General features: G+C 39.9%; 2 protein-coding genes across 8 annotated transcripts in view; one reads left to right on the top strand and one right to left on the bottom strand.

Moving 5' to 3' along the window:
- RNF19A (ring finger protein 19A, RBR E3 ubiquitin protein ligase) overlaps positions 1-23425 on the top strand; it is a 116792-nt gene extending 93367 nt beyond the window's left edge. The window contains exons 12-13 of one of the 2 annotated variants that reach the window (XR_008509431.1): positions 20269-20423; positions 23096-23425. Coding sequence is in view for 1 of the 2 variants with exons in the window: in XM_063726441.1 (XP_063582511.1) it covers positions 20269-20275 (7 nt within the window). In the remaining variant the exon portion in view is untranslated. Of the gene's footprint in view, positions 1-20268; positions 21410-23095 lie in introns of those variants that run through there. The other variant, XM_063726441.1, reaches the window with a different exon arrangement.
- Positions 1-26662, bottom strand: part of SPAG1 (sperm associated antigen 1) — a 76085-nt gene that overhangs the window by 26347 nt on the left and 23076 nt on the right. For all 6 annotated transcript variants that reach the window (XM_054519234.2, XM_054519231.2, XM_054519232.2 and 3 more), the window contains 8 exons: positions 24058-24119; positions 23432-23538; positions 22762-22867; positions 20254-20384; positions 16007-16113; positions 13225-13384; positions 2060-2431; positions 1570-1669 (listed from right to left, as the gene is read on the bottom strand). In XM_054519234.2, the coding sequence (XP_054375209.1) occupies positions 1570-1669; positions 2060-2431; positions 13225-13384; positions 16007-16113; positions 20254-20384; positions 22762-22867; positions 23432-23538; positions 24058-24119 (1145 nt within the window). The remainder of the gene's footprint in view (positions 1-1569; positions 1670-2059; positions 2432-13224; positions 13385-16006; positions 16114-20253; positions 20385-22761; positions 22868-23431; positions 23539-24057; positions 24120-26662) is intronic.

The raw sequence follows: 26662 nt of genomic DNA, 5'->3' as shown, positions 1-26662 counted from the left end.
ACAACAACAACAAAAACAAAATAAAATGATACAGCCAATGAAAACAATAATAAATTACTCACCTTATAAACAGTGTCCACATAATTTACTGTTCAAACTAGAGTTTCTGAGAGTGTTATATGAGACAACAGGAGTAAGCCAGAGCTGTGTTAGTCAAACTAGGACATCACTTCTTTTTTAGATGTACTAATAGTAGCTTCTTGCCAAAGGGCTTCTTATTACTTAATGGTGGAAAACAATGTTTTATTTATGTAGATATTTACCATCCAGGCAGGTAACTTATTGAGTACCACGGGTGACTATTATGCTTCGAGGGGTATGAAGCTGTATAAGACAGGGTTCCTCAGAGGATACCAGAGGCTGGAAAGGGTAGGGGGAAGTGGGGGACAGGCAGAAGATTTGTTAAAGGATACAAAATTACAGCTAGATAGGAGGCACATGTTCTATTATTCTATAGCACTGTAGGATGACTATAGTTAACAATGGTACATAGTTTCATATACATATATATATATATGAGTAAAGTTTACAGAGTCTCTTGTCTGTTGCCCAGGCTGGACTGCAGTGGTGGGATCTCTGCTCACTGCAACATCTGCCTCCCAGGTTCAAGCAATTCCCCTGCTTCAGCCTACCGAGTAGCTGGGACTATAAGGGTGTGCCACCACGCCCAGCTAATTTTTGTATTTTTAGTAGAGACCAGCTTTCCTCATGTTGGCCAGGACGGTCTCAAACTGACCTCAAGCAATCCGCCCACCTTGGCCTCCCAAAATGCGGGGATTACAGGCATGAGCCACTGTGCCTGGCCACATCATATATATCGAAGCATCACTCGGTACCCCATAAATATGTACAGTGATTATTTGTCTATTAAAAAAAGAAAAGACCTAGTTTCTAACCTCGATGTGTTTAAACCCCCTTGAGTGGATAACAGGACTTAAGAGGTGTGACCGAGTGTCAGTGTAGGTGTTACAGGCCTGCAGATGACCAGGAAGTCTGGGGCACCCAAGAAGGTAGAGAGAAGGGGTAGCTGAGCAAGAACTTCAGAAGCTAAGATGTGCAAAGGGCATTACCACCATTAGGGGCAACATGGGCAAGAGCTCAGAGAACAGGGTGGGCGAGAGTAAGCAAGTGGTCCAGTAGACCAAATGGAAGGAGAAACTTGCTTGGAGGCAGTGTAGTGACAGAGAAGTTTACAGTTATTTCGAAGCCAATACTGAGCCATTAAAGGCCTGTTGGAAACAATCTGAACAAAATAATGTTTCAGGAAAGTTATTCTGATGCCGCAGTGGATTGGAATTAGTTATCAGGCTTCTCCAGTAGTCTAGGAGCGATATGAAAAGAGCACGAATTAGGGCAGTAGCAGTGGAAATGAAAAAAGTTTGCACAATCTTCTATAACTCTCTTCATATACGTGAGATAATTTATTATTTTTATGCATCAATCAATTAACATACCGTAAAGCTCTTAAGAAATTAGATCCTTAAGCAGAAAATTTAGGATCTTGGATATTGCATTCACCATAATGAAATTATAACAATCTCTTGACAAACCTGAAAACGTGCAGTTTACCTGTTACAATCTTGAATGCAGCCACTGCAGTTTCCTTCTTTTAGGTAACATGCTGCTCTATTTGAATATAAGATACTTAGATCATCTGCAATTTCACTTCCTAAAAATCACATTTAATTAAATACAGTTAAAATCCATTAGCAAGATCACAGTTCACCAGAATTACAAGACGGCCGAGGTCTCCAGTGGGGTGGCACTGCAGTCCTGCAGACTGATCATGCAGAACTCCGCGGAGCTGCTACCCGCAATAGCCACCAAGGGAAAGCCCAGCGGGGACGGAGGCAAACGTGCCTGGCCGGGAACATGCCTGCATTCCAAGGTGCTACTCACTGAGGTCAGGTGGCACGGCGCTCTTAGTCACCTGGGAGGAATGCACCGATGCCGGCGCCTGTCACTCAGGAGGCGGCAGCGCCTCTCCCACTGGGCCCCCGGGGGTCGGGTGAACCGCAGCGCGAGGGGCCCGGGAAGCGGCGGGGCGCGGCGCACCTACCTGCCGGCTCCAGGAGCGCGATTGCCGCCGAGTACTTGCCGGCCGCCTCGGCGAACTGCCCGCTTCGGAACAGCTCGTTGCCCTGGCTCTTCAGGCCGGCGGGGCTGACTGGGGCGGCGGGTGGGGGCGCGACGGGGTTCTCCGCGCCCTGCCCGCCGCCCGGATGCCCGGTGGCGCCGCCGCCCGCCGCCGCCGCCGCAGAGGCCCGCCGCGGGCTCCGCTTGTCCGCGCCGGCCTCCGGGGACTGGCCCCGCCGCGGCGCGCCCCTTGCCGGCCGCTTGCCGCCCTCGGCTTTGCCAGTCAGCTTCTTCTGGATGTTGCCCATGACGCACGGCTGGGCGGCGCGCGCGGCTCCCGCCGGCTCCGCGGGCTCTGTGAGGAAGTGGACGCGGGAAGTGAGGGTTTGCATCACCGGGAGCAGTTGCCGCGGAGGCCGCGGGGGCGCCCGGCGCGGAGGGCGGGCTCTGGGGAAGCCGGGTTGGGCACCGCCCCTGCGGGCGGAGCCGGTGCTGCCCGACCTCTAGGGCCAGTCGGCCCAGTCCGCTCTCTCGGGGCCCCTGCGGCTTCGTGAGGACTCGGCTCCCGGGCTTCGGCCAGAAACCTACCCTGTCTCTAACTGTTTAAGCGCTGAACGGCCTGTGGCTGAAAACCGGCATCTCAGAGCCATCCCCTTCATCAAGTCCACCTGTCCAGGTGAGCTTACAAAATACGTACTTTTTTTGAATGGAGTTGCGAAAACTTGAATACAATTATAATACCCAACACGGAGGCACCTTTCCTTATTTTAAAAGATTAGGAGAAAAAGATTTGAAAGAAAAATAAAGCGTAAGTGATTTTTAAGTCATTTTAAAAGTGAATTTAGCGAAAAAGTCACAAATTAGGCACCTAGTTTTTAAGCTTAAAGGGAGCCTTAAAAACACAGCAAATTTCCCATCCCATTGCCTTATTCAAACTAAAAATTTATTTGATTTTGATTAGGAGTTCAGGTATTAATAGCTTTAATAATTGTTGAATCTGTTTTTAAATATGAAAAGGATGTATAAATATTTAATTTATGGTGTCTTATCAATATTTAAAACAAAGCAATTAATAATTTCAAAGCACTGTTAAAAAGTACTTAAATACAGAGATTTCCAAGCTTTCTCTTTTAACGAATTCTCATCTGATTCTTAATGGATATATTTTCCATTCTTTTTCATGAATGGTAAAGCCAAGATTTTAAGCACAGAGACAGAGGGAATAGAAAAGCACAATTATTTAAGTGAAAATCAGTGGATGATCACCTTAAGACAAACATCAAGTATAAAAACACATTAATAAATACTGTTTTCTATACAGCAGAATAACATCCAATTTGGATCACCAGCCAAAGGGATCTTAACTATTAAAACAATAAAAAAGATTTTGCTATAAAGATAAATCTGCAGATTAAACCCAGTAGGGTTATCAGAGTAAGGCTCCAGTTTTAAATCTGGTTTCTGTCAATCAGGTTCTCCACCAGAAACTGGGTGAAAGCACAAAAGTCAGGGTCGGCAGAAACAATGGTCAGCTTATTACTTTCCACCCCTTTGCACAGTATCCCCTCAGGTCTGACCAATACTATCACTAAAGAGCTGCAGTTCATTTAGAACTTAATATGGGTCACATTAATCCTAATACCAAGTATTATCATTCCCACTTTACAAATGAGGCAACAGAGAAACAAGAAGCTAAGGAATGCACTCTAGTACACAGAGCTAGAAGCCAGCATAACTCAGATTTGTTTTTATTTTTATTATTTGTATGTATTTATTTTGACACAGGGTCTTGCTCTATTGCCCAGGGTGGAGTGCAATGGCGCCATCATAGCTCACTGCAGCCTTGACCTCTGGGGCAGGCAATCCTCCCCTTAGCTTCCAGAGTGGCTGGGACTACAGGTGAGAGCCAGCCACCATGCCTGGCTAATTTTTAAAATTTTTTATACAGATGAGGTCTTGCTATGTTGTCCAGGATGGTCTCAAAGTCCTGGTCTCAAGCAATCCTCTCTCCTTGGCCTCCAAAAGTGCTGGGATTGCAGGCATGAGCCACTGTGCCCAGCCATAACCCAGATTTGAACTGAATGCAAAGCATTCTTTCCTTAAGATTGAAATGGCTCTGAACAACTTTGATAGTCTCTGGACAGGTAAACAGAGGCCCAAACATGAAAGACTTGTGAGTTCTTTTGGGTGTTGGGATACCTGTGGGACAATGCAATGGAGCTGTTCAGGCGGTGGCTCCACATGTAGATCAGAGAAGTGGCCTTATCCAGAGACAGTGACTTGGGAGTTACTAATATATAAAAGTTTGGGGCCGAGCATGGTGGCTCATGCCTATAATCCCAGCACTTTAGGAAGCTGAGGCAGGCGGATCACGAGGTCAGGAGTTCGAGACCACCCTGGCCAACATGGTGAACCCTGTCTCTACTAAAAATACAAAAATTAGCTGGGCATGGTATCGGGTGCCTGTAATCCCAGCTACTCAAGAGGCTGAGGCAGGAGAATCGTTTGGACCCCGGGAGGTGGAGGTTTCAGTGAGCCAAGATCGCACCATTGCACTCCACCCTGGGCGACAGGGCAAAACTCCACCTCAAAAAAAAAAAAAAAAAAAAAAGTTTGGGTGTGGAACTGGCAAGGTGGCTCACCCCTGTAATCCTAGCACTCTGGCAGGCTGAGGCAGGAGGATTGCTTGAGGCCACTAGTTTGAAGCAAGCCTGGGCAACATAGCAAGACTCCATCTCTACAAAAAATAAAAGTTTGGATGTGGATGGGATCACTCAAAGGCTCACAAGGATCCCTGAGATATACTAACACTTAAAGGATGAACAGAGGAAAAATCCACAGTGTAGGCACAGAAATGCCTAGAAATGAGAGAAAAAAACAGGAGCGCATACTGCCTCAGAAACACCAACAGTAGTTTGGGAAGAAAGGAGACAATAATAACAACTATCAAAGGAATGAATGGCCAACAGTGTAGCCTCAAGTAGGGTAGTGTGAGTAGTTGATAGACCAAAAATCCTCAACAAAATACTAGCAAACAGATTCAACAGCATACTGAATGGATTATACGCCATGGCCAAGTGGGATTTATCCCAGGAATACAAAGCTAGTTCAGCATTAGAAAATCAATCAATGCCAACATACCTCGTTAACAGAAAAAGTAAAGAATTGCATACATGATCCAACAATTGATGCTGAAAAGGCATGACAAAATCCAACATGCTTTTGTGATTTAAAAAAAAAAAACTCAGAAAACTAGGAATAGAAGTGAAATTCCTCAACATAATAAAGTATATTTATGAAAAAACCCAGAGCCAACATCATATTCAAAGATAAAAGTAATGAAAGCTTTCCCCTAAACATAAGCAACAAGACAAGGATGCCCATTTTCACCACGGCTATTCAACACTGTACTAAAAGTTGTAGACTGATCAATTAGGCACTAAAATGAAATAAAAGGCATCCAAATTGGAAAGAAAGTAAAGGTATCTCTATGCATAATTATATGATCCTATTTATATTAAAAAAAAAAGAATCCACCCCCTTCACCACCCCCACCAAAAAAAACTAGAGCAATAAACAAATTCAGCTAAGTTGTAGGGTATAAGATCAACAAGCCAAAATCAGTGTTTCTATACACTAGCAATGAACAGAGCAAAAAGGAAATCAAGGAAACAATTATATTTATAATAGCATCCAAAAGAATAAAATACCTAGGAATAAATTTAACCAAGGAGATGAAAGTATTGCTTTAAGAAATTTTTAAAAAGACTTGAATAAATGGAAATATATCCTGTAATCATGGATAGGAAGACTTATTGTTATTAAGGTTAAAATGTTAATACTACTCAAAGCAATCTACAGATGCAACACAGTCCTATCAAAACTTTTTGCAGAAATGGAAAAGAGAATCCTTAAATTCATACAGTATTGTAAGGAGTTCAGAATAGCCAAAAAGATCCTGAAAAAATAGAGCAAAATCAAAGGACTCTCTTTTCTTCTTCTTTTTTTTTTTTTTTTGAGACAGGGTCTCACTCTAATGATATTAGTCAGGGTTCTCTCTAGAGGGACAGAATTAATAGGACATATAATATATATATTAGTAGGATTATATATATATAGTAGGATTTTATATATATATATATATATATATATATATATATATATATATGGGAGTCTATTCAGTATTAACTTACATGATTACAAGGTCCAACAATAGGCTGTCTACAAGCTTGAGGAGCAACGAGAGCCAGTCCAAGTCTCAACAATGAAGAACTTGGAGTGTGATGTTCAAGGGCAGGAAGCACCCAGCACAGGAGAAAGATGTAGGCTGGGAGGCTAGGCCAGTCTCTCCTTTTCATGTTTTTCTGTCTGCTTTATATTCGATGGCAGCTGATTAGATTGTGCCCACCAGATTAAGGGTGGATCTGCCCACTGACTCAAATGTTAATCTCCTTTGGCAACACCCTCACAGACACACCCAGGATCAATACTTTGTATCCTTCAATCCAATCAAGTTGACACTCAGTATTAACCATTTCAACCACCCCTTGTCAATTTGAACCCCTATACATTTCCTGAGATTATACATAATCTTCAAATAAAGACAATAATAAGGTCATAATTACACCTAACATAATACAACTATCCTTTGTACAACCAGAAATGCACCAATCCCCAACCCAAATACTATAATATAAAGTTAATATTTAAATGCTGATATGAAGTCAATAAATCTTATGTCACATGATAAAGAAAAAAGGAAATAAAATGAAGACATTTCTTAGTACAAACGTATACATGCACAAACATGTTTTAACAAAAGGAGAAAATACTCATGACAATTACGGTCCCCATTTCTGCAGCTGGTCACGTGGTCATAGCTGGTATTGATGACTACCTTCTTCTACTACCCATTCTGTATTCCCTTTGCCTTCAGCAAGCACCTCGGCAGGTCGTGGTTTTTTTCCTAATGGAGTGATCCAAACTTTCATTCCTGAAGGGTCTGGGCCATTTGTAGTCCTGGCTGGGTTGAGCTATTGTAGTTTCCCATTGACCTTAATCAGAGGGCATGGTAATACTAAGACACGCCCTCATGGATCTCCTGCATTCCATGCATACTCTTACTTACCTCCATTGTGGAGTAGACTGATTTTGTCTTGAGAGTCTGGGTCAATCACCCCAGCCAACACTGTGACTCCATTCTTAGCCAGTTGACTTAAAGGTAGGAGGAGCACAAAGTATCCAGGTGGCAATCTTAACTTCCAGTTTAACAGGATCATTGTTGTGTCTCCTTGTGGCAGCATTCCTCCCTCTGGAACTAAGACCTCTAGGCCAGCAGAATGTAATATCACAAGAACAGGAAGCAATAATTTTGCTGGTGGATTGCTAGGGGTGATGGTGAGTGGTACCACTTCCACTTCCACCCCTTGATTCCTGGACCCATGAATCCTGGCTATGGGGGGAAGAGTACCATATATTGGACACTGATTCAGAATATACATGGCCTCCTGGAGAACTTTGCCCCAGGCCTGCAAAGTATTGTCACCTAGTTGATTTTGTAATTGTGACTTCAAAAGGCCATTCCACCATTCTATCAATTCAGCTGCTTCAGGATGATGGAGAACATGGTAAAACCAGTGAATTCCATGAGCGTGAGCCCACTGCCACACTTCTTTAGCCATAAAGTGAGTGCCTTGGTCAGAGGCAATGCCGTGTGGAATAACATGATGGCGGATAAGGCATTCCATGAGTCCATGGATGGTAGTCCTGGCAGAAGCATTGGGTGCTTCTTCCAAATCCCTGACCATCTAGCCAAACCATTGGCTACAACCTATGAATCAGTGTAGAATCACACATCTGGCCATTTTTCCTTCCATGCAAAGTGTACCACCAGGTGCACTGCTTGAAGTTCTGCCCACTGGGAAGATTTCCCTTCACTGCTGTCCTTCAGGGATGTCCTGGAAAGGGGCTGTAGTGCTGCAGCTGTCCACTTTTGGGTGATGCCTTCATATTGTGTAGAACCATCAGTGAACCAGGCCCTAGTCTTCTCTTCCTCTGTCAACTGATCACAGGAAACTCCCCAGGAGGCCATCGGTGCAGGCTGGGGGAGAGACGGCAAGGTGGCAGGAGTGGAGACCATGGGCATTTGAGCCACTTCCTCAGGTAACTTATTTGTGCCTTCAGAACCTGCTTGAGCCTGATCACATATAGACCACTTCCATTTGATGATGGAAGGCTACTGTGCACAACCCACCTTATGGCTAGATGAGTCAGAAAGCACTCAGTTCATGATAGGCAGTTCAGGTCGCATGGTGACTTGATGACCCATAGTCAAATGTTCAGTTTCCACCAAAGCCCAGTAACAGGCCAAGAGCTGTCTCAAGAGGAAAGCAGTTATCTGCAGAAGATGGCAGGGCCTTGCTCCAAAATCCTAGAGGCCTCCACTGTGATTCATCTATGGGGGCCTGCCAAAGGCTCCAAACGGCATCCCTATCTGCCACTGACACCTCAAGCACCATTGGATCTGCTGGGTCATATGGCCCAAGTGGCAGAGCAGCTTGCACAGCAGCGTCCATCTGTATGAAATACTCAAGATAGGCAAATCCATACAAACAAAAGTAGACTAGTGGTTGCCAGGGGCCAGGGGAAGGGTAAAATGGGCAGTAACTGCCAGTGGGTATGGAATTTCTTTTGGGGATGATAAAAATGTTCTGAAATTAGATCAGTGATAGTTGTACAACTTCATGAATATACTAAAATTCACTGAATTTGAAAAGGATGGATTTTACTATATATGAATTATATTAAAATATTTTTAACGCTTATCTTACCTCACTTTTGATAACAAAGGGTACTATTTTTTCTATCTCAGCCAATTTGATAGGAAAGAAAAAGAATCTATTTAATTTTCATTTTTATGAGTAATACAAAGTTTACTGATCCTTTCTATTTCTTCATTAGTGATTTGTCTGTTTGTATGCTTTGCCCAGTTTTGTACTAGCACCTCATCTTTTTCTTATTGTTTTGTAGAAACTTTTCATATTATAAGGTTATCAACCCTTTGCCATCTTTCCTAGTTTATCATTTGTCTTTTAGTTTTTTTTATGGCGCCTAACATATACATGTTTTTCATTTTCACATAATCAAAATTGTTCACCTTTATGATTTTGTTGATTGTTTGAACTCCTGGAAATCCCTGACTTCCACCTTCCTGATCCTGCCAGTTCTAGCACAAGAGAAATACTGATCTATATTTTATCCTTCTGTTTGTGAGTGACTTTAATTTTCTTAGCTTTCATTTTTAAGTAGCAACACCAACAGCACTGCAAGGGAGGGTAGATGCTCACTTTCCTCTGATTGCGTCTCTGTAAGGAGATAGATGGAATAAATACCAAACTCTTCGACAGCTACAGCTGTATGGTGATGGCCACTTCTTCCTTCTAAATGATCTCTACTAGAGAAGGCAAACAGATAGGGAGCTTCCAGGAAAAAGCCCATGAACTCAAATCCCCAGGTGTAATCATCCTGGCCAATAGGCAATTTGTTAATCCTGGCCCTTAGAAGGAGAAGCAAAGAAAGCCTATCAATTGTCTTATCTCAGCACCTGACACAGAGTAGGTGCTCAATAATTGTCAGTTGTTAAGTTAAATTCATCAGTTATGTTATACCCCAGTCGGGATGAACTGGGCCTGGCCAACCCGAGTGGAGTTCATAAAGGGACAGCATTACCAGCCAAGGTTACAAAACACAAATTGCTGCCTTTTTCCATGGTCCTGGAACATACCCCATAATGACTGGGAATTCTTTCCTGGAATGTGATGAGATGGAGAACCACATGTAAAGATTCCAACTTGATAACTTTCCTCTGGGCTTTAACATGATTTTCCTAAAAGTGTCTGGGGTTGCTTCTTTTGTGTCCAAGGCTCTAGCACCTCTTTTCACACTCTATCAAACAATGTAACTTGTTTGAATGTAACTAGTTCAATGTAACTATAGGTGAATGTAAACTAGTTCAATTGATTTCATTTCATTTTAAGATGAAAAGATTATGTCTGAGTTTTCGGCTATTTATTCTACTTCATCTCAATTTACTTTTCTGATAAAAGGGAGCTTACTGGTCTTAAAATTTATATTATATTATTTTTCTAAAAAAAAGATGGGGTCTCGTTATGTTGCCCAGGCTGGGATTGAACTTCTGGCCTTAAGCAACCCTTAGCCTCCTGAGCTCCCTGGGACTATGGGTGCATGCCACTGTGCCTGGCTTAAAAATTATATTCTTTCTGTCAGAAAGAAACTTACAGCATCCACTGCTTATATTCGGAGGAGAAATTCTCAAATATTTCAAGCTTCTGTCTTGAGAAATTAAGAAAAAGAGGAGCAAGCTGAGTGCAGTGGCGTGCCTATAGTCCCAGTTACTCGGGAGCCTGAGGTGGGAGAATCTTTGGCCCAGGAGCTTGAATCCAGCCTGGGCAATATGGCGAGACTCCATCTCAAAAAGAAAAAAAGAAAAAGAGAAGCAAATGAACATAAAAACAAGCAGAAGGAAGACAATAATAAAGAGTGATCATAGCTGTAGTGAGCCATGATCACACCTCTGCACTCTAGCCCAAACAACAGAGCAAGACCCTATCTCTGAAAAAGAAAAACTTACAAGAAAAAATCTTCATGACTTGACTTAGGCAAAGTGTTCATAGATATAACATCAAAAGCACAGTCCATTTTAAAAACTGGATAAATTGTACTTCTACAAAATGAAAAACCTTTGCTCTGTAAAAGACTGTTAAAAGAATGAAAAAAGCTACAGACAAAAAATTTTTAAGAGCTTGCATCAAGATTATAAAAAGAATTCTCAGGACTTAACAGTAGGAAAACAACAACCCAATTTTTGAAAATTGGTGGAATAATTTGAAGAGACACTTCACAAAAAGTAACATAGAGATGGTAAATGAGCACATAAAAAGATTCTCATCAGGAAAATGCAAGTTAAAACTGATGAGAAACCACTATACACCTAATAGAATGGGTAAAAAGGGAAAAAAATCAATACCAAATGCTGGCAAGGACGAGAAGCATCTAGAACTCTCATATGTTACTAATGGCAATGCTAAATGATATAGCCACTCTGGAAAACAGTCAGGCAACTTCCAATAAAGTTAAACACATACTTGCCGTATGACCCAGCAGTCCCACTCTTAGCTATTTACTTAGGGGAAATGAAAACATATGTTTACACAAAAACCTGCACATGAGTGTGTATAGCAGTTTTTACTCATAATTAGCGAATACTGGAAATAACCTGAATGTCCTTGAATAACCGAATGTATAAACTTTGGTACAACTATTAATGGAATGCTACTCAGCAGTAAAAAGGAATGAGACAATGATACATGCAGCTACATGAATGAATCTCAGTGACATGCTAAGTGAAGGAAGCTAGACTCAAAAGGTGACATACTTTCCAGCTCCATTTATAGGACATTCTGGAAAAGGTAAAGCTATAGGAATAGAGAAGAGCTGGGGTGAGGGAAGGGTTTCACTGAAAGGACAGCAAGAAGGCCTTTTTGGGTGGTAGAACTGTTCTGTATCCTGAATATGGTGATGGTTACATGAAACCATACATGTATTAGAACTGTATATTCAAAAGGTCCATTTTTACTATATATAAAATTTTAAAATAACAATTTTAAAATAATAGGAAGTAATATAGTTTATACTTCATTTCACTTCATATAAGATATAAAATGGTTTCCTTTAACTGTAAGACATATGGTTAATTATGCAAAGCTAAATATAAACCCTAAGAAGATTTGCTGCCAGATCGTATTTACAATCTGGCTAAAAGGCAAGCCTGAATCCTTGAAAAACTGGTTACCTTAATTTCTCCCTTTTGAATCCTTATTATGTTCTCTCTTCCTTCTCACCTCTCTGATTGCCTTCCTCTTTCTCGCTCCCTCCCTTTCTGTTCCTTTGTCTTTATCCAATCTTAACTGATTGTATTTTAATCTGAAGTGTATACATTGCATTATTTTTTGTCACTTAAAAAAATTAAAACTCGTTCTTTATTTTTAAAATTGAATGAACTGAACATTTTGTATCTCTCTTAAAATTAGAATATTCTGTCAAATTACTTACAAGTTAATTTTTACTTGTGAATGATTTTCAAAATTGATAATATCTCCCCCCTCCACTACCCCACCACTGCCAGTTGCTCAGGTGTTCTCAAGACGGAGGGAAAAATCTTTTTTTTTTTTTTTTGAGATGGAGTCTCGCTCTATTGCCCAGGCTGGAGTGCAGTGGCACCATCTTGGCTCACCACAACCTCCACCTCCCGAGTTTAAGCCACTCTCCTGCCTCAGCCTCCTGAGTAACTGGGATTACAGGTGCATGCCATCACACCCAGCTAATTTTTGTATTTTGAGTAGAGACAGGGTTTCACCATGTTGGCCAGGCTGGTCTTGAACTCCTGACCTCATGATGCACCCGCCTCGGCCTCCCAAAATGCTGGGATTACATGTGTGAGCCACCACGCCCAGCTGACGGAGGGAAAAGTTTTTATGTCCCTTGTCAAGTGAGGAGGCAAATCTTTCCCCTCAAAGTTGAAATAACTTTCTATGTTTTATATTATGAAGATAACCCTTTATCTAGTCTAGATTCTCTTAAAATATTGTTTCAAGTGTTAAATTATACTTCTTTTGCATATTTAAAATATTTTTTAAAAACACACATAGCAATGTTCTAGTAATGCATTCATTTTTGGCATATAAATGGGGCTACACATACCTGTTTTGAAACCAACACATTTGTTTGCAATCAAGTAGATATATACAAAACAATTATCAAAGAGAGATATTTAAGGTTAACTTGCAAATGGTCTGCGTCAAATAAACACAGCCATTTACATTTAAAGGTGGTGACCAGAAATTAAACTGAGCACTAGAAAAAGGTGACAGGTTAAGAAGGAAAATGAGTTTGAGAGATTCTACCAAGCTGTATTAAGAAAAAGATGAGCGAAGCCGGCTTGTGAATTTACAAGGCAAAGCTAGAAAAACTTTGATAGATTACGAATTTCTGTACAAATAGAAAAATTGAGCCAGCTCATCATATAAAAAGGCAGTTTTTTACATAATCTATATAGAAAAGATATTTTACTCTTATCTCCACCGCCATCTTCATGTTTTCTTCCGCTGTCTTTTCCTTCTTCATCTTCGGAGTTTTCTATTTCCTGAATAACCATCCTTTTCCCTTTGGTTTGAGTCTTAGATGCAGCTTCAGAATTTTTCAGATCTCTTTCAACCTCTGACAAGGTTTTCTGCAACATAATTACCATATTAAAGAAAATATTTTCCTTTAATAATAAATATAACCATTCTTTCAGGTTAAAAACATAAAGATGTTGAAAAATGAATACAACTAAGACAAGGCTTTTTTTTGGTGGCCTTTGATTGTAATCATACATGTCCACTGTAAAAAAAAAAAAAAACACACACACACAAAAAGCAGTGTAACAAGTATTAAAAATAAAGAAAAAAATCACCTAAAATCTTGCCATTCAGATACTACTATTAACATTTTGATAATCATCTTTCTAGATGTTTCTATGAATATATACCCACAGAGATGTATAGTTTTACACAAATGAAATCATGCTATATATGCTGTTTGTTTGTTTATTTAAAATATAGAGATGAGGTCTCACTATGTTGCCCAGTCTAGTCTCAAACCCGTGGGATCAAGCAATCCTCTCACCTCAGCCTCCTGAAGTTCTGGGATTACAGGCGTGAGCTACCACACCCAGCCCGCATTACTGTTTTAGAGTAATGCTGAAAATTCTGAAATATTTTATGCTGACTCTGATGAAAAATAGATATATCATCCTTTGTTGGATACATGATTTTCAAATATTTTCTCCCAGTCTGTGGTCTGTGGCTTTCTTGTTTGTTTTGTTTTGTTGTTGTTGTTTCTGAGACAGGGTTTCCCTCTGCTGCCCCGTCTGGAGTACAGTGGTGCAATCACAGCTCACTGCAGCCTTGACCTCCCAGGCTCAAATTATCCTCCCACCCCTGCCTCCCGAGTAGCTGGGACTACAGGCTCACACCACCATGTCTGGCTAACTTTTAAATTTTTTGTGGAGATGAAGTTCAGCTGTCTTGCCCAGGCTGGTCTTAAACTCCTGGGATCAAGTGATCTGCCTGCCTCAGCCTCCTAAAGTGCTTGGATTACAGGTGTGAGCCACCATGCCCAGCTGTGGCTTGTCTTTTATTCTTCTAATAGTGTCTTTGAAAAGTAGATGTTTTAAATTTTGATGAAGTCCAATATACCAACTTTTTCTTTTATGGATTGTACTTTTCATGTCTTACATAAGAAATATTTGTCTAAGGTCATAAAGATTTTCTCTTATGTTTTCTTCTAGAACTTTTATATTTTATATCTTACATCAAAAAGTATATGATCCATTTTGAGTTAATCTTTGCATATGGTTAAGATAAAAATGCATTTGAAACCAGGCACAATGGCTCATGCCTGTAATCCTAGCACTTTGGGAGGTGGTGTGCACCTGTGGTCTCAGCTACACAGGAGGCTGAGATGGCAGGATTGCTTGAGCCTAGGAGGTGGAGGCTGCAGTGAGCCATGTTCCCACCACACCACAGTTGAGGCATCAGAGCAAGGCCCTGTCTCAAAAATAAATAAACATAACCATTACAAAAAGGAAATACTAAGCCAGGCCCTAAACCTAAACCTAAAATGTTGACTTGACAAAAGCAGCTGATATTCTAGGAACATTAGCTGCCACTCAGAGACAGTGGGATAGGTAACCCAATAGGTGTATGTGGAAACTTAGTAACAATTTCTCCATGGGTTTCTCTTATTTCTGACTATACTGCCAGCAGAGGCACTAAACCACCTTCTTTCTGGACATCTCTAAGGATGTTTGTACTGAGAACAACCTTGGCAAACAGGAATAGTATTCATCTGCAGCGGAGAGGGCAGGTGTGTTGGCTCTCCAGTGTAATAAAGGTGATGCTTCCCTATGGAGCAGAGATTGGGCAGGTTTGCTTATACCCCATCATAAAAGAAGCGGGTTTCCTAAATTTTTGTTTGTTGAGATGTAGTCTCACTCTGTTGCCCCGGTTGGAGTGCAGTGTTGGCCAGGCTGGTCTCGAACTCCTGACCTCAGGTGATCTGCCTGCCTCAGCCTCCCAAAGATCTGGGATTACAGACATGAGCCACTGCACCCAGCTGGTTTCCTAAATTTTTGATTTGTCAGCCATCACATAAATCCATTGAGTGTGCAACATCCATCTGGGCCACTCTGTGTCACCCCTGTGGGACTTGGGAGCAAGGGGAACTGACATGAACGTGAAGCTCATCTGCTTGGAGTAACAAAGTCTTTTGTTTTTGACTCAGGATATCTTGTATCCTCTGGTAGGCCACCTTGTTCATTTGTAAGCAGGGGAAAATCTCAGTTCTTGACACTTACCTCTACTCTTTAGGTGTGAATACAGATCCCCTAAGTGTATAACTGAGTCAGTCTGCTCAGTCAGGTAGCACATGCTACCATGCTCATTACAGACAGGCCATTGAAACGCTCTTCAATGGCCACGGAGTTCACCCCTAATCCTACCTAGGAAAGTACCTTCTATACCACTCCACATGGCTCAGAGAAAAACATTGCCTACAACACTATAGGAAAAAGAAAAATTGATATTTGTCTTTCAGAGGAAGGTTTACAGTTTTGAAAAAAAATTTTAAGATTCTGCTTTCTTCCACTTCAAATAGATGTTAATGTTTTGGGGTGTCTGGAATATACCTACCTTTTAAAGCTGTGACCTGATCTTCAACATAATTTGTTTGGCAAGATTGATACCACTTTAAAATAAATACAGAAACAGTCAACTACAGAATTAGGTGAGAAATCACGTTCTATACTGACCTTGGCCAAATCATTATCAGGCTCAACATCTAGTACTTTACTCAAATCTTCTATAGCTTCCTGGAGTTTGTTTTGATGTTTATATGTAGTAGCACGACGCAGAAGAGCTGAAAATTTACCAAAATAAAAGTTATGTTTTTTAATATGTGGCATTATGGTTACAACATATTTTGCAAGTGGAAGAATATGAGCAGCACAGAATACTTTAGGATGTAATTACCCAAAGCTCAACTACACCCTTTTTCATGTTGATACACACATAGGAGATGACACTGAGGTACATAAAAGAGGCTACATCAGCCAGCTGTCCCCTCTATAACAACCCTCTGGCCCTCTGGCCCTCTGGCAGCCCCAGGCCCCGCCAGCTTTTCCAAGGACTAAGAGATTTCATACCTCAACCCTTCACAGGTAACACATTGTATTGCAATATCGGAATGATTTTCACTGATGATAATCCTTTCCTTCTTATAATTATGGCGAGTATTATTTAGCCACTTTTTGAAAACATAAAATCCATTATCAAAATTTAGTATATTGGCTAGGCACAGTGGCTCACGCCTGTAATCCCAGCAATTTGGGGGCCTGAGGTGGGCAGATCACTTGAGGCGAGGAGTTCAAGACCAGTCTGGCCAACATGGCAAAATCCCATCTCTACTAAAAATACCAAAAAAATTAGCTTGGCATGGTGGCACACATCTGTAATCCCAGCTACTTGGGAGACTGAGGCAGGAGAATTGTTTGAGCCTGAGAGGTGGAGGTTGCAGTGAGCCAAGATTGTGCCACTGTACTCCAGCCTGGGTGACAGAGCAAGACTCTGTCTCCAAAAAAAAAAAAAAAAAGTATATTACTGACCAGCATCTAGGTCAGAATATGGCTCATTAGTGACATCTGTATAACAATCTCTAAAATGATTAGAAGGAGTTACTTAGCATAGGGAACTGAGAGAATCCTGATGATTAAGTCAGTTAGGTCCAGAAATTAAGCACTTTGATAATTCGCATTTGATTTTTTGGGTACGTTTCAATGTATAATTTGATAATTATTTAATACTGACAATGAATGCCTCTCTAGACTCGTCATTAACTATTATATAAGGAAAACTTTGTGTGATAAGTCATTACTTTGAAAAAGAATCAAGTTTGGTAATTCTGAAAAGTGAGAATTTTTTTTTTTTTTTTTTTTTTTTTTTTTTGAGACAGAGTCTTGCTCTGTTGCCCATGCTGGAGTGCAGTGGCACAATCTCAGCTCAATGCAACCTCTGCCTCCCGGGTTCAAGCGATTCTCCTGCCTCAGCCTCCCAAGTAGCTGGGACTACAGGCTCATGCCACCACTTCCAGCTAATTTTTTTTGGTATTTTTAGTAGAGACGGGGTTTCACCATGTTAGCCAGGATGGTCTCGATCTCCTGACCTCATGATCCACCTGCCCCGGCCTCCCAAAGTGCTGGGATTACAGGCATGAGTCACCGCGCCCACCCGAAAAGTGAGAAATTTTATCTGACATATTTTAATATGCTATTTTAAAACATAATTATAAATTTGACCAATTTGAATTTTAGTGTTAGAATAAGCTATGAAAATTTAAATGAGAAATCATTTTGTTATGAATTTAATTAAAATTGTAATACTGCACTTTAAATATAATTTAGCTATTGCTATTGCTACGCAGATTTCTGACGGGAATTTCCATGAAGAAATATTCATGACATAATGATTATCCTTTTTTAAAACTTTTTACTTTGGAATAATTGGAGATTTACAGAAAAGTTGCAGAGATAGTACAGAGAGTTCCTGTGTCCCTTAACTCAGCTTAACCTAATGCTAACATATTCTTTATTTATTTATTTTTTTGAAACAGTCTTGCTTTGTCGCCTAGGCTGAAGTGCAGTGGCGTGATCTCGGCTCACTACAACCTCTGCCTCCCAGGTTCAAGCAATTCTCCTGCCTTGGCCTCTCAAGTAGCTGGAACTACAGGTGCCCACCACCATGTCTAGCAATTTTTTTTTAAATTTATTATGGGTTTTCTTGAGATGGATTCTCGTTCTGTTGCCCAGGCTGGAGTGCAGTGGCGTGATCTTGGCTCACTGCAACCTCCGCCTCCTGGGTTCCAGTGATTCTCCTGCCTCAGCCTCCCAAGTTGTTGGGATTACAGGTGCCTGCCACCATGCCCAGCTAATTTTTTGTGTTTTTAGTAGAGATGGGGTTTTGCCACATTGGCCAGGCTGGTCTTGAACTCCTGGCCTCAAGTGATCCACCCACCTCAGCCTCCCAGAGTGCTGGGATTACAAGCATGAGCCACTGCAGCCCTCCATTTTTTTTTTTTTTTAATTTTAGTAGAGATGGAGTTTTGCCATGTTGGCCAGGCTGGTCTTGAACTCCTAACCTCAGGTGATCTGCCCACCTCGGCCTCCCAAAGTGCTGGGATTACAGACATGAGCCACTGCGCCCGGCTGTGAGTTTTGTTAAAATTAACAGAGTTAATACATGTAAAGTGCTTGGCACAGGGCCTGGCAGAGCAGTGGTATGGGGTTGGCAAAACCTTCAGTGGGCTGCTGCCTAAAGCTGGGAGCCCAGCCATACTCTGTGACAGAGACCAGCTTGCATAAAACACAGGCTCAACAGGACTTTATCGGTAAATGGAGGGCAATCCATGACAATGACAGTGGCAGGTGATGCACCAGGCTTCCCCTTAGCACTCCCATGGCTTCTGCCACCTCCACCATGTTTATAGGCAAAAAGGGATACATTCCATGTGAAAAAAGTGTTTATATTTATTTGAATCCATAAAAATTTAAAGAAATATAATGTGTCTATTATAATGTATGTCACTCCCTCTTGGAATGACTCCTTCTTGATAACAGAAAAGGAGAATAGAGTCTGATTTGCATATTTCAGGCCTGAACCATGACAAGGTGGTCAGTCAGAGGGACAGGGAATCAAAATAGAGTGCAGGTTTTTGGCAGAAAGAGTCAGTTTTGGACAAATTTAATTTAGAATTAAGTTATTCAAATTATTAATTTAAAATGAAAATTAAATTATTTATAGCAGGCCAGGCTTGGTGGCTCATGTCTGTAATCCCAGCACTTTGGGAGGTCGAGGTGGGCAGATCACTTGAGCTCAGGAGTTTGAGACCAGCCTGGGCGACATAGTGAAACCCCATCTTTACAAGAAATACAAAAAAAATTAGCCGGGTGTGGTGGCACATGCTTGTAGTCCCAGCTACCTGGGAGGCTGAGGTGGGAGGATCACTTGAGACTGGGAAGTGGAGGTTGCAGTAAGCCAAGATTGCACCACTGCACACCAGGCTGGGTGACAGAATGAGACCCTATCTCAAAAAAAAAAAAACAGGCTGGGAGCGATAGCTCACGCCTGTAATCCCAGCACTTTGGGAGGCCGAGGCAGGTGGATCACCTGAGGTCAGGAGTTCGAGACCAGCCTGGCCAACATGGTGAAACCCTGTCTCTCTACTAAAAATACAACAATTAGCCAGGCGTGGTGGTGCACGCCTGTAGTCCCAGCTACTTGGGAGGCTGAGGCAGGAGAACCACTTGAATCCAGGAGGCAGAGGTTGCAGTGAGCCGAGATCACACCACTGCACTCCAGCCTGGGTGACAGAATGAGATTCGGTCTCAAAAAAACAAACATACAAACAAACAAAATTATATATAGCCACCTAGGTGGAAATATCCACAAAGAAGCTGGGAGAAGGTTCTAGAGGTCCAGTGTGGGCTTATTATTTTATTATATTTATAAATACCAGAAAATCTACATTAAGTTATACTTAATTTTTTTGCAGAAAAAGAATGTTCAAATGCAAGCTTGAGTTTTTTTTTGAGACACAGAGTTTTGCTGTGTTGCCCAGGCTTGTCTCAAACTCCTAGACTCAAGCAGTCGTCTCACCTCGGCCTCCCAAAATTCTGGGATTATAGGTGTGAGCCACTGTGCCTGGCCAAGATACTTCTCTTTTATTTTATTTTTGTTGTTGTTGGTTTTTTGTTTATTGAGATACTTCTTTAAAATATATATGTATTTTATTAAATCCTCTGGGATTATTAGCTACTTCAGTACAAATAATCAGGGGCTTAACTTACAAGTTCAACTTAAAAGCAACTTTATGAAGTTGGTGATTCACATATAGAAATTTGCGTTTATCTGAAATATTTTTAATGTAAACATTACAAGTATCTACAAATGGTCTTTATTAATGGATCCTGCAGTAAATGTAAAAGAATTCTATAATATTTTTTACCCTTTACGTTTCCAGGTTCTAACTCCAAGACCTTTTCACAATCCTGAAAAGCACTATTCCAGTTCTGTAATTTGATTTCTGCTTGAGCTCGATTGTTATAGGCAACTACAGTGGGAAGCGCTGATATGCTCCTAGAAAAGAAACAGTTACTGGCAACAAGCAAGCCTAAGGTAAACATAAGAATGTAGAGAAATTCAGCTTAAGTTATACATAAAACAATTATAACCTGTCTATGGGCTGAATTGTATGCCCCAACATTCATATGTTGAAGTCCTAACCCCACAGTATCTCAGAACATGACTGTATTTGGAGATAGGGTCTTTAAAAAGCTAATTAAGGTGAAATGAAGTCATGAGAGGGGGCCCAGATCCCATAAAAATGTATAGAAGAAGATATTCGGACATACATGTATGGACAGACTGTGAAGTCTCTGGGAGAAGACGGCCACCTACAAGCCAAGGAGGGAGGCCTTGAAAAAACCAACCCTGCTAGCACCTTGTTCTCAAACTTCCAGCCTCCAGAAGTGTGAGAAAAGAAATTTCTCTCCTTTAAGCTGCTCAGTCTGTGGTACTTTGTTACGGCAACCTTAGCAAACAAATACAGCCAATATTATAAAAAATAATAAAATACAATTCTACAAGCTACTAAATCAATATTTAAACAGATGCTTAAATATCCAGTTAATAGCCTTAAAGTTAACTCAGGCTTTAGAGGCATTATGGGAATTTAAATACTCATAGATCTGGAATCTGAGCTTTAGTTACTGGAATAAAAAATGAAGGTAGAAAAAGATAAATACCTATAGATCACTTAAAAAAATCCGTTGATGTAAGTTAACATCAAATATCAAATACCAAACACATTTTTTGAAGCCAGGCATGGTGGCTCACCCCTGTAATCTCAGCACTTTGGGAGACTGAGGTGACAGCATGGCTTGAGGCCAGGGGTTCGAGACCAGCCTGGGCAACATCATGAGAGCCTGTCTCTACAAAAAACACAAGAGAAAATTATACAGGTGTGGTGGCTCACACCTGTAGTCCCAGTATTCTCAGGAGCTGAGGTGGGAGGATCCCTGGAGCCCAGGAGTTTGAGGCTGCAGTGAGCTATGATCACACTACTGCACTCTTGCCTGGATAACAGAGTGAGACTCTGTCTCAAAAAAAAAAAAAAAAAAAAAAAGAATCTGCCCAAGGTCAGAAAGTGGTAGTCTGAATTCCCTTAACCATCATACTATGCTGCTTTAATTCTTCAACTATATGACTCCAAAAAAGAAGAAAAGAGCTTTGTAACCTGTAATAGACAAGAGAATCTCTGGTATAAACCTACAAGAAAAGAAAGAACAGTTATCAAGGCTGACATCCACCTGACTGAACAGGGGAGGCTGTACTGAAGGAATGATCCATCATATATCCTCTTTACCTCGTATCTTCCTTTAAACAATCTGAGAAAATTTCTTTAGAGACACCAACAACATTGAAAAAAATCTATCTTATTTCCAAAGGTGGAAAAAAGATTGTACAGAGTTTAGTGCTAAGGTAGCATTAGTGATTCTATAAGAACAGTTTATCTGTAACAACATTTTAAAAACTTAGTCTACTTTTCCTAGGCTGTTAAGAACTTCAGAAGTTCATATACATATTTATTGAACATCTACTATGAACCAGGTACTTTGTTGGGCCTTGGGGATACAGTGGTGTAAAAATCCTTGACAAATGGGTTCTGCTCTTACAAATCTTACATTCTAGTTATTATCAAATCACACAAGCTTAAATTATACTTCTGACAAGTGCTACAAAGGAGAGGTAAGACTGCTATAAGAGCCTATAAATTGGGAGGTGAGGTGGGTGGGGTGGGATGGAGATTTAACCTAGTTTGGAAGGTCAAGTAAGACTTCTCCAAAGAAGTAAGGTGAAGACTAAGATCTGAAGGATAAATCAGAATTAACTAGATAATGGGAGGAGGGAAGAGCATTTTTTTTTTTCTTAATTTCCTTTTCTCTTTTAAAGGCTAGTCAAGTGAAACGGTGGGAGTGGAGAAGGAACAAGGAAATCTGTAACTGGTTGTGATCAATTAGTTGTAAACACCACTTGTACTCAGACCAGCCATGGGAAAAGCATTTTTGATGGTGCACCCAGCATGTGCAAAGGCCCTGTGGTAGGCAGGAGCACCAAAGTACTAGAAGTAAATCCAGGCAGTCTACAATGGAATCCAAGTTATTCACTTCTATATCATATGGGCCTTCTGTTGAATTCCTGTCAGATGCCTTCTATTTTCTCTGCAAGATAGGAACTTAAGTCCTCTGTCAAAAGTAGGAGTGGAGTGGGAGCTTAGAGGTTTGAGAAAAGTTATTGAAAAAATAGGAGAAACACAAGTGAATATATGATAAATCACAAGTACAATACATTGAGAGATTCTGACATAGACTTTCGCTTATTTATATTGTTTCAACAATTAAAACATTATCATTTTTTAAAAGGCAAGTTTAAACCCCAACAAACATCTGCTCACCTGGTATAATACATCACTGCTTCTTCATAATCTCCTGAGTTGAAAGCTTCATTTCCTTTCTCCTTTTCACGAGTGGCAAGAAAATCCTTTTCTTTCTCAGTTAGACCTAGAAATAAATGTTATCTGCTATATGTAAACATATAATTTAACAGAATTTTTAAAGTTTAAATCTAAGAATGCTTATTTTAACAGAAGCAGAAGAAAGCAGAAAGATCATAAAATAAACAAAAGAAAATAAAAGATTCCCCAAGCTTAGGGATGTTTTCTTTTTAAATCATTCACAAGTTTTGAGGATTCAGAATTTTTTAATGATTGATTTCGTTTCACTTTATAGGTGCTAGTCCAATGAACTGCCCCATCTTTTTGTTTTGAAGCAAAAAGAAAACAATTGAGGAATTTGGAGGAAAAAGAGGATTGGAAAAAAAGGAATTAAAAACAAATGAATTACAGTAAGAAAAATAGGTTTATATTTTAAAGCCTTACTACATTTAAAAATTAAGTGAGTAAAAGAGAGAAGTGAATTTGTTGAGTGGTCAACTGTAAGAGAAAATCCATAAACTTTTCATGGTAATCTGTGCAGTACTCAAAGACAATGTCTTCTAGATTGACACTTTTTATTATAATTGAAAAACTTTAAAGACTACTAAATTACCATTTTTTCTCCAATTACCTGCTGTATCTATTCTTGTCTCAATTTTAGACAAGTGTGACTTGTCTATTACTGTCTTTTCTTTGTAATCTTCATCAATTTTTAAACATTCCTTCTCCACGTCAAATCTTAAATGAAAGAACAATAAAAACCAAAAAAAGTACAATACAGGCAAGAAAATAAATTTATCATTGATATTCTTATATTTGTAAAAGTATGCCTTTGGATACATATTCAAAAACACGTAGTAAGTTAATAGTTCAAGTCATCTGAGTTCCTTCTTAAAAAACATACAATTTGGTGAGAACTTAAATGTTAATCAAATCTAAACTGGTCAGAACTTTGAAATTAAAATTCTGACTAACTTATCTCAATTTTAAATTTTTGTTCCTTTTTAGTTTGGATGGGTATAAAAATTACATTAGCTTTTTTGGCTGGCTTTATAAAAAAATAGGATGTAGTAGTTTTTTATTTACTGAAAAAAACATCAAAAGTGCTGAGGCCAGATATTCTCAGTACTCTATTGAAGTAATTTGGTATTCTTGACATGTTCAGGTTTATAATAATTATTTAAGAAATTATTGCAGTATTTTGTGGTAGATAACTTTTTTAGTGATAGATTTTATATAAAGACATGTAAAACATACTTATCCCATTCCGCATAATCCCTTGGAGTTTTCTTTTTAGTTGGTCTTTTAGAATATTTTCCCTAAAAGAATAAAATCATATTTTATGAGACATATTTAATATAAGATTATCAGGTTTTACTGTAAATGCAATGGAAAGTATTGGGTTAAGATATACAAATGGAGGCCGGGTGTGGTGACTCACGCCTGTAATGCCAGCACTTTGGGAGGCTGAGGTGGACAGATCACTTGAGGCCAGGAGTCCCAGATCAGCCTGGCCAACATGGTGAAACCCCGTCTCTACTAAAAATACAAAAATTATCTGGGCATGGTGGCGCACGCCTTTAATCCCAGGTACTTGGAGGTTGATGCATGAGAATTGCTTGAACCTGGGAGGTGGAGGTTGCAGTGAGCAGAGATCGAGCCACTACACTCCAGCCTGGGTAACAAAGAGAAACTGTCTCAAAAAAATAAAAATAAAATACAGATATACAAATGGAATGGATAAGAAAAATAGGTACCCTGGAAGTTATAATAACTTCAGTATTATAGTTATTAACATAATAAAATACAGCATGTAAAAGAAAGAATTTTAAATTTGTAGTTAATTCTGGGGACAATCTATAAGTTTTTAAGTATATACATATAAAATTTTAAAACTTATGTGTGAATATGATTATTACTGATTTTCTTATAATAAAAAAGTACTAAATTCTGATTCATTCTTTTCAAACCTAGGCATTGGAGAAACAAGAATAATTGCTATATTAGTCAGAAGGTTGCAATGATAGTAATCTGATTTGGAATAATTACATTAAAAAAGAAGACATTATCAGCTTATATAACTAAACTGATGGAAGGGCAGGGGTGCTGCTGGATGAGGGGATTCCTATGCCCTTTCTCCAGCTCTCCCTGCCCCTCCCAGGCTCTGCTCCTCTCTACCTACTGATTTCACTTTCCCTGATGAGTACTTGCTTTCTCCATGTGGCAGGAAACATCACCACAAGCATTCTGGAATTATAACCTCACAGCTGTCTCCACCAGAGGAAAAGGAGAGTGATTCTTCTCTCCATCTTCAGTTAGAGAAATTCCAAGGAAGGACTGATTGGCTAGCTTGGGTCATGGGCCCATCCTAACCAAGCACTAACAGTGGCCCAAAGTAGCCACATTCCCACTGCTAAAGACAGAGGGCAGGTTCTGCACCAGAACAGAATGAGAGAAAGGCAAACAATAGCCATAATGCTCGCAAATAATCAGTCTCCCAGAGAGGGTACAATTTTTTGCCAGATAAGTACTAAGGAATATTAACTTTAAAATATTTATCTATATAGTCTGAAGAAAGGGAAGTATAGCAGAATTTATAATAATAAAGTAGGTACTGATTTGTTTTCAAACTATTATGTATCTTCATTCTCATTAGGCTCAGGTTTGCTAATAGCAATACTAGGGACTACATAAATCAGTACTATGCAGTCCTTACAGGCTCAAAAAGTATCATTTGATGCTTGAACTCGATTTCCTGCTCATAAAGCCAATGTTCTCAATGCTAAGATGATGTTATGGGTTGAATTGTGTCTCCCAAAAACAATATAATGAAGTCGTAACCCCTGGTACCTGTGAATGAGACCTTATTTGGAAATAGGGTCTTTGCAATGTCATCAAATGAAGATGAAGTCACTAGGGTGGGCCTTAATCCAGTATGACTGTGTCCTTATACAAAGAGGAGAAGAAGTTCCAATAGAAGGAAGCTGGCGGTGTGGAAATGAAAACAGAGCTTAGAGTTGTGCCGCTACAAATCAAGGAAGGCCGGGGCTTCCAAAAGCTGGAAGAGCCAAGGAAGGATCTTCCCTTACAGGTTTTCGAGGAAGCAAGGCCCTGCCAATACCTTGATTTTGTACTTCTAGCCCCTAGAACTGTGAAACAATACATTTCTGTTGTTTTATGCCAACCACCTCCTGTGGTGTTACAGCAGCCCTAGGAAACTAATACAAGTGGTATCACTTAGTTTCAAAAGGTCATTGATTCGAAATCAGGGGTATTTAATATTCATATGTGGCTCTCAAATACCTACCTGTGACAAAAAATATCCCCCTTTAGGGATCAAGAAATGGACATGAATTGGCTTGACTGTGGTAAGCATTTCAAAATGTGTAGATATATCAAAATGTCACATTGCACACCATAAATACATGCAAGTTTTATCAATTATAACTGAATAAAGAAGAAGAAAATTTCCAATAAAAAAATGAATGTGGAGCAATAAAAGTCTCAAGACATGGACTCAGTATATGTGATAAATTCTAATGTGTAATATTATATTTGGATATTTTAAGAAGGCAATGCTCCCTGACTTTGAAAGGCTGGGACATGTGCCTTCTATGTATTCTCATAACACTGCGTATTTACTGTCATAATCCATTATATGCTACATCAGTGGGGCTCAAACTTTTCAGAATCACGACACTCTCGCACTCCTCAAAATTATTGGTCATTGGAGTTATACAGATTTTCCAAATATTCACAGATTCCATTATGCAATTTTAAAAATCACAATTTGTTAATATCTACATGGAGCTCATCAAAAAAGACTTTCAAGTATGTTAAATAAAATTTATAGGAGGTAAAT

This window comes from Pongo abelii, chromosome 7, assembly GCF_028885655.2.
Source record: "Pongo abelii isolate AG06213 chromosome 7, NHGRI_mPonAbe1-v2.0_pri, whole genome shotgun sequence".
NCBI classification, from domain to species: Eukaryota; Metazoa; Chordata; class Mammalia; order Primates; family Hominidae; genus Pongo; species Pongo abelii.
Note: the sequence above shows the minus strand (reverse complement) of the source record. Positions and strands in the feature narration are given on the sequence as shown.